The sequence below is a fragment of the Gossypium raimondii genome, chromosome 1 (genome assembly GCF_025698545.1).
Source record: "Gossypium raimondii isolate GPD5lz chromosome 1, ASM2569854v1, whole genome shotgun sequence".
In the NCBI taxonomy this organism is placed as follows: domain Eukaryota; kingdom Viridiplantae; phylum Streptophyta; class Magnoliopsida; order Malvales; family Malvaceae; genus Gossypium; species Gossypium raimondii.
In genome coordinates, this window is record NC_068565.1 from 2938979 (window position 1) to 2947831 (window position 8853).

Sequence of the window (8853 nt, forward strand, 5' to 3'; positions counted from 1 at the left end):
TTCAACAACTTAATTTTAACGCATTTAATAATCCCGGATAGATTTTTTTTTACAAAAAGTGTAGAAAATGATAAGTAGTTTGGGACCTACTTATTACTTAATAGAGAAAAATTTAATGGTTTATTTTATTTTATTTCATTTAAGATTATATTGCTCATTATCAAACAATTAATTATATTCCGTATTTAATTTTAAATAAAATATCAAACATATTTTATAACTTGAATTTAATATTTAAATTTAATATTTATTTTTCAATTTTTAGATCATTAAAAGTTACAATTATATAGTCGACCTAACCCTAATTTATATACAAACGAAGAACATTCTATTTTATATTTAAAATTGAAGTCTTTGACCAAATGACCAACTAAAAGACAATTCAAAGATGGAAGACACTGTCATAGTCTTGTATGTTCATTCAAAGACATTGTTACCAATGATCTTTGAAATTTTATAATGACGAGAATGCCAAAATTGAATCCAAAACTTTCTTAAAGTATTGCCACTGACTAAGTTAATCAAAATTTTTTATACCATGTCTAAATTTCTCACATAATCCTTTTAATTTCTATAATGAAGGATATTAAGTGTGTTTGAATTATTTATAATAGTAATAATATGGTTGGGAAACTCGATCTTAATCAAATATTTAATAAAATATATGTCATGAAACAGGCGCGAAATTAGAATATTGTTTAAGAGAGGCCAAAAATAAATAATAAATTTTGAGATGCCAAATATAAATTTACCATTATTAAATTGTAATCACATAAATTTTAAAAGGGCTAAAAAGAGAATTATACCACCTTGAGGAGCCTACCCGCCCCGGTCTCCATCTCTGTCGTGGAGTATTTTATTTGTATAAACAAAACAAAATTGGGTCAAAGCATGCTGCTCGTGGTCGTAAAGAAAAGGAGAGTTTTAACGTATATTAATTGAGTACAAAACGTAACAGGAAGCTGCCAAGGCAGAAGTCATGCATATATATATATATATGATCAATTTATGCTTATACTTGGTTGGTATTTTTAATTTTTATTTATTCTAAATAAATTTAATTTATCTAAAGTTTCTGTTAAATTAGATTATGTAGCATTTTAATGTAAAAAGTGACACACATGATTGATAATATTATATGTGTGGAAGGCCAAATAAACGAATAAAAATATTGAATATGAAATTATAAAGCTTCTAATTCTGAATTTGAGGTTGTAAGTATTTTCAACACCAATTTAAAATTAAGACTTTTTTTTTAGAAAAATGCTATATAATCAAATTAAACAAAATTCCTTTTGCAATATTACTAAATAATTAAATAAAAATAGAGATTAAATTATTTGAATTAAAAGTAAATGGGTTAAATTTCAAATATGTGATGAGTGTAGAGATTGGGAGTAGAATTAAAATGCTTGAAGATGAACATGCTCTTGGGATTGGGGTGATTATTCGCGACATTCGCGGTCACTTGATAAAGGGTCTCACCAGGTTTGAAAGGGCGTCGTTTAGCCCCAAGATAGTAGAGGCTTTCGCCGTCAAGGAGGCTTTGTCGTGGCTGAAATTTTGGTATTTTGATCATGTTGTCGTTGAGTCGGATTATATGTCGATTGTGCATGCATTGAATCGATCCGTAGTTAATGACTCTAAATTCAGTTGTTTAATTTCTGATTGCTTGGTGCTAGGTTCGTCGTTTCAACACTTATCCTTTTGTTGGGTTTGTTGGTTGGCTAATAGGGAACTCATTCACTCTGTCATGTAGTCTTATTATATGCAAACCACATTGAATGGATTGTTTTACCACCTTCTTTTTTAGAACCTTTGACTGTTAATAATCTGGTGAGCTCGTCTGATAGGGATGGAGGATAATAGGTTATGGGTGCATGAGATGAGCTTGTTGGCTCGGGTTTAGTGATCCCCCCATTAATCATTATGCAGTTCTTCCATTTTTATTTTGGGATTTTGAATACATGTGATTTTTCCCCCCAAAAAATCAAATATAAAAATAATAAAATATAAAAAGCATCAAGAAGAAATCACTTGATTTATGAATAACTCTAAATTTTATTGTAACATATTAATTGAGTGTGTTCAAAGTATCAATATTGTATCAACGAGGTCCTTCCATCAGCTTAGCCATCTAATTAAATATTAAATGTCAGTTCTAATATGACAGGGAACATATTTAAACCACGCGAGAGTCAAACTATAAACACGTGTGTTCCTACTCCATTGATAGTTTAGATACGACGTATTAAAAAAAAAGAAGAAAAAATATTGATAAAATTTAGGAGGACAATTTCTTCTTCTTTTTTTAACATGTTGGATCTAAATTATCTATATAGTAAGTACACATCTATTTATAATTTGATCCATATATTTTAAATATGTTCTACGTCAATTTTGAGTGAATATATTAAATTGAAAAAAAAGTGTATCTGGAGTTAATAAATGCTCTAGTTTTATGATTGAAAATAATGGACAAGTTGGGAAAATAAAATGATTATTTCTTTTACAGTTAAGAGAAATAAAGGCTGCTAAAGTTAAAAAGAAAAAGAGGCTGCTAGGCTTGGCCTAGTTTTTGAAGATATTCTTCATAGTAAATAAAAGCAAGCACAAGAACATGTTTGATTCTAAATTAAGGAAAAAGAAAAAGAAAAGAAAAGCTTGTTTGGCTTTTTAAATTAATATTTTAATGATTTAATATTTTAAACTTGTTAATTTATAATAAAAACTAAATGATTGATTTTTTCTATAAAATTGTGAAAAAAGTAGATAAGAAGTTACTTATAATTTAATGTATAATTTATTTTATTTTAACATTATATTATCTTTTAAAGATTATGTTTAAATTTTGACTTTGTTTAAAATAATGTCAAATATTTTTTAAAAAATAATATTTTTCATAATTTAAAATTTGCATTTATCAAATAGTCTAATTTTTAAATAATATACTAAATAAATTATAATTTAAATTTAGTAATTCATTTTCAAATTTGTCAAACAGGCTCAATTGGCTTGAAAAATAAAAGTCAAATAAATAAGATGTGGGATAATATAAATATATTGACCTATTTATTATGATAAAGAAACCTATATAAATTACCCTATAATATTATATAATATTTAATATAAATATATAAGTACTAAATCAAATTGTCCTTTGTTTAAAGGATTGCTATTTCCTTTTTTTTTTTGTCTAAATCCATGTTCAAGGCTTAATATTTTTATCCAGCATGGGGACATATAGGTGATCCAAAATCAATCATAACTGAAAACTATATAAAAATATTGTTGATTTCAGAAACTCATATTTGTTTATAAATCCAACAACTCAAAATATTTTTTCGATATTATTGACAATGTAGGAAGATGTGAGTTTAAGTGTGTTAGTTAATGTGCGTTTATCCTCTTATTTAAGAATTGAAAAATATTATGAGTAAGTTTAGACATTATATCAAAAATAAGTTTTAAATTTAGCTTAAATGCAAAATTAGCCCTCAAACTATGTTGTTTTTCTCTTAAATAGTTAAAGTTTTTTTAATTAAAGTGGAACATAAACTATCAAATTTGTCTCATTTTATTCTAAAATATAATAACAACCAATAAGAACGTAACACATGGTATGTTCTTATTGGATGCCATACTTTTGGATAAAATAAGACAAATTTAATAGTTTAAATACCACTTTTATTGAAAAATAATTTTGATACTTAAGTAGAAAAAAAAAAAAGAGTCAGGGACATAGCGAAAGGGTAGGTAGAGGTCTTGGCCTCCCTTGATTCAATAAAAAAAAGTATGTTTTATAGCCCCTCCCTAAAATTATAAGATTCAATTTAATCCTTTTTAACTTTTGATTAAATGGAAAAAAAATTATATTTTAATCCTTTTGAAAAATTAGTAATTTAATTTATGTATTTTTAATACAAACTTTTTAACTTTATTCTTTCAGTTTTATAATCTTATCTCGAAACAAAGTATCAATTTTGTAGGGTAAGCATTTAAATTCCAATATCCAAATTTTTAATTAAAAAATTATCCCATCTCATAATTAAACTTATAATAATTAATAGGTTCCTTAAAATGTGGAGGTCTAAAATTCGAAAGGTACTCCCCATTTACCTCCCATACGTATCTAAATGGAAAACAATATATAGAGATGAAAGTCAATTCTGAAATACATGTACTCTTTGAAAAACTTTCTTTGTTGTTGTTTTTCCACCGAGTTTACTATAATTGGAATTCAATAAAGCATCCAAATTTCAAAGTCTAAGACTTATCAAAATACAATTGTATTTGATTAATTTGCAAGTTATTTAAAATGTATCATCAATCATCCCTTCTTTTAATCTTATCATGTTTATCCAATTGATACAATTATCTTCTGAATCTAATTTTTAGTTGCAGATAAATACATAATTCCCAGAAACCAGCGTTATGATTAGTGTTGGGAGGAGTCATGTTGTTGAACTAGAATGACGAGTTCATCCTTATTTTATTTGAAGGAGATTTCATTTTTTTCTAACATTATTAGAATTTTCCAGTAAGACAAGATTCAGGGCGTTTGAAAATCAAAGGAGAGGCAAAATTTTGGCCTTGGATTGTTACGCGCAAACATGACGAAAATATTATAGAATTGTGATATTGAAGGCTCTCAATTCCCAAAGTCTGCTAATCCACTTGCAAGAGCTTCTCTGTTACACTTTCATTTGGTCAGATCATTAATTCTCTTTTATTTCTATTAGTTTTTGTGTTAGTTGTTTTATGATTATATTGTATATAAATTAGAACTATTAAATTCATTTACTAGTTACTATAACAGTTAATTTCATAGTTAAATTAGATGTCATATTTTATGTGGCGTAATTTAAAATGATAATGTTAAAGAAAAAATGGATGTTGTAAAAATTTAATTTTGATGTTTTCAAAGTTTTTATAAAAAGTGATGTGGCAATGTTTTACTTTTCTTTAAAAGTTTCACTTTAAATTATGTCACAAAATTTTATGTTTTATTTAACCGTTAAATTAATAATTTTAATAGTGAAAGGACTTGAATTTGGAGATGGTAACTAGAATGTTTTGAAGCTTAAGTGACCAACATAAAATAAGAGTGATTAAGATCTGTGGTGCAATTAACTTATAAATTATTTTAATTGGGTAATTGTTCTACAAACGAATATCATTCTAACTAAAAGAAAATTGAAAGACAGAAAGACATTGTTATCAATGGTTGAAAGAAACTTTATAATCATGACACGAGAATGCCAAAATTGAATCTAAAATTTTCTTAAAAGATTATCAAATATTTTTAATACCATATTTGAACTAAAACTCGAACAGATATTTAATTAAGTATAAGTCGTGGAGTATAATATTTGTATAAAATTTAAAAAAAATTGGGTCAAAGCATGCTGCTCCTAGAGATATTTATTGCATTGATTAAGAGGTTTTATTTTAGTATTTATATATTTTAATTCATTTTGATATTTGAATTTATATTTATTTCTGAATTTAAATTAGTTTAATGATATTAATATAATAATTAATAGGTTGAAAAACTGGAGTATCTAAATGGAAATTAATATATAGAGATGAAATTCAATACTCAAATACATGTGCTCTTTGAAAAACCTTTCTTTTTTTGTTGTTGGTTTTTTTCCCTTCTTATATGGGTTTACTATAATTGGAATTCAATTAAGCATCCAAATTTCAAAGTCTAAGACTTATCAAAGTACAATCGAGTGTAATTGTATTGGATTAATTTGCAAGCTATTTAAAATGGATCATCAATAAATTTTGTATGTTAGCATGATGGTTAACCGCTTCTGGTATAGTTTGGGTTTGATTCATATTAGTTGTATTGTTGTTAGGGCTTTGCTCTCTTATTGTAATTTACCCAAAAAATGGATCATCAATTAGTCATTAGTCGTTGAGTTTAGTTCAAATGATTTGGATTTTTTTTTGGATTTCTCAAATCCTACTTGATAATTTAAATATATTTCTCAAATCTTTCTATACATTTGGACATGAGTTTTAAATATATTTTAACAAAACAAGCATTGTTTTATGATTTTTTATATTATTTAGTGAAGTTTTAAAATTTTTTCATAAATATTTCTATAAGAATTAGATTTTCAAGTAATTATTTATAAATTAAATAAAAATAGAATTCAATTCGACTCGGTAATTATAGTTTATTTTATTTTTTATTTTATAAATCATCTAAATACATCGGTTTAGATTGGTTTTTTCAATCCTAATTAACCAATGAGACCTTGATATTGTTGGCAAAGATTGACTTAGAGTTCTTGAGTACTTAAAAGTTCGAGTCTTACAATACACAATTACTTTGTGTGAGTTTCGAGTTTCACTATGTGCAATTACCATATATAAATTTTTATCTATGTTTAATTTTTTTCATTGATTTAAAATTTGTATTGATTTTATTTTATTTTCAATCAACACCTTTTGTAATCTATTCTTCTTTACTCAGATTATGATTTTTGTTGGTGAAAAGAAAATTTAAAATATATAATCTGAAACCGTTAGAAATTGAATTATAATATTATTATTTTCTACATAAATTTTGGTGACCATCATTTCATATATTTTCTAGTTAGATGATTTTATAAAGGTTATATTTATGATTTAAAATTTAATTATATTTTATAAGTATTAATTTTAATTCTAGTTATTCAAATTATATTATTTATAATTGAATTATGAATATGATTATTGTACTTGTAATTTATTAGAATAATATCAAATTAACTCTAAATCAGAAGATTTACTAACTACTTTCTTTTTTATCTTTAATTGATAGTGCATATTTAGAGTCACTATCAATCTATAATGTAACATTTGATTTTTCTTTTCTTGGAAAAATTTTGTGAATCTCAATTACAATTAAAATATATGTGAAAAAGCCACTAGCATGAAAGAAAAATAAAAAGAAAAATCGTCTACTTATATAATAAATGTAATTGTGAATCTCAATTACAATTAAAAAGCTTATTTAATACTTCTGATAAAAAATACAGAAAGAAGAGATGTGGTATAGTACCTAAATCATCCTCTTTTTATTGTAATGAAAAAAAAAATTGTGCTTCTTCTATATTTAATAGCAATTTTTTCTTTTACTTCAATTAGAGTTAATTTGAGCAAATTCAAGAGATTTTTTGCCGTCATGTGCGTTTCCGAAAAAGCTATTCATGTAATTTGAAAACACAAATTCTCTATAACGAGCCACTCCATCTTTCTTGACCACTTGAGGCAATGGTGCAACCTTTTGAGTTGGTAGTGGGCTTGTGAATATTGGTATCGACACTCTTGATTTTGTACTTGTCGTGCGGACTCTATGTTCAGCACTTTTGTACCTTCCATTACTCCATATCTGAATTGAAACAAATTTAAAACAATAATTAGGAATTAGATTAAAGCATACTACCGTGTAAGTTACAAATTCTTGAAATTGAAAGAAAGTATGAAAGTAAGTTTTAATTTGCACCTGTAACATATCGCCAACATTAATGACTAAAGCACCGGGAATAGGAGGAATCTCTACCCATTCCCCTTTCTTTTCCATGTCTACATCTTCCGGAACCTTTACATATAAGCCACCAATTCCATCTTGTAGTAAGATTGTAAGAGTACCCATATCAGAATGACGTCCTACACCAACTGTGAGTTCAGGATTAGGACATGTCGGATAAAAGTTCATGTTAACCATCTTCTTTCCGATGAATGCATCAATTTTAGAGTCATCTAGTTCCTCTCCAAGATTTCCCAACAAAGCTTCGAGCAAATTCCTCACCATCTCATGTGATGTCTTCAAAAATTGAAGAGCAACATCCCTACAAAGAGAATATTGATATTTACAACAATCTATCTTAATTAGGTTTCAAAACGGCAAGGGAAAGGGAAAAGAAAATGCAGAGTATATATAGTTCATTACCTGCACTCTATAGGCCACTGTTGAAGAGCTTCATCATCATTGGTGTAAGCCATGCTAATATAGTCTTTCCATTCCAATGCTCTCTCCTTCTCAGGCACAAAACTCGTACCATACTTCACCAATGGTGATGGGCTCACCTCTTTGCGATAAACAGCCTTTCTCTCAGCGGGCAAGCTAAAGAAGTTATGTGCAGTTTGCTTAAGGGAGTCAAGTAGTTGTACGGGAACTCCATGGTTGACAACTTGGAAGAATCCAAGTGTCTCAGAAGCTCTAACAATTTGATTGACCACTTCATCATGGTCAGGGCCATCGAGCTTCGACAAATCAATCGGTGGAATCTCACATTTGCTTGCACTTTTCTTATCAATTTGCTCAGCGTGTGGTTGAATGTAAGCCTGGGGCACCTTTGATATGCCGGAATCCACTATTCCTTTGACGCCATTTCCATCTCGAACAACAAAGTTAAAAAGGGAGCTCTCATTATCGAAAGTAGGAGCCATTTGGGTGTAAATGCAAGTATTTTTGTATGCGGTGAGGGGTTTGATTGAAATGAAATTGTGTGGTGGATGGACCAAAGGGAATGGGGTGTATTTATAAAGCATGGATGGGTGATGATTTTACAAGTAATAAAAATATAATTTTTCTGTTGACCCTTATGATGGTCAATAGTTTAGAAATTTTCAACAGAAGGAAACGGGCGTTTAGATACAACACTTTGTTTTTTGAAGAAATTGATCAATCTAATAATACAATTTAAAACATATTACAATAACTACTTTTGAAAGTGTCTAGATTAATGTTTAAAATAATTAATTTTTATTTAAAATTTTGACGCTATGCTTGTTTGAAAACAATCCAAAAAAAAGAGTCTTCATGCATTAATTATTCATAATTTTAAGTCA

General features: G+C 27.3%; 1 protein-coding gene across 1 annotated transcript; it reads right to left on the reverse strand.

The window, feature by feature from the left end:
* Nucleotides 1-6943: 6943 nt before the first annotated feature.
* On the reverse strand, nt 6944-8500 carry LOC105787151 (scopoletin 8-hydroxylase). Its single transcript, XM_012613594.2, has 3 exons — nt 7952-8500; nt 7505-7850; nt 6944-7390 (listed from the first exon to the last, which is right to left on the reverse strand). Exons 1-3 carry the CDS (start codon nt 8449-8451, stop codon nt 7139-7141), a joined length of 1098 nt encoding a protein of 365 aa, XP_012469048.1. The 5' UTR covers nt 8452-8500; the 3' UTR covers nt 6944-7138.
* Between the last annotated feature and the right edge of the window lie 353 nt (nt 8501-8853).

Coding starts and splice junctions, on each gene's coding strand:
- LOC105787151 (XM_012613594.2), bottom strand. CDS start 8,451: ATGGCTCCTACTTTCGATAATGAGAGCTCCCTTTTTAACTTTGTTGTT. Junction 7,851..7,951: donor CAGTGGCCTATAGAGTGCAG/GTAATGAACTAT, acceptor TTCTCTTTGTAG/GGATGTTGCTCTTCAATTTT. Junction 7,391..7,504: donor ATGTTGGCGATATGTTACAG/GTGCAAATTAAA, acceptor GTTTCAATTCAG/ATATGGAGTAATGGAAGGTA.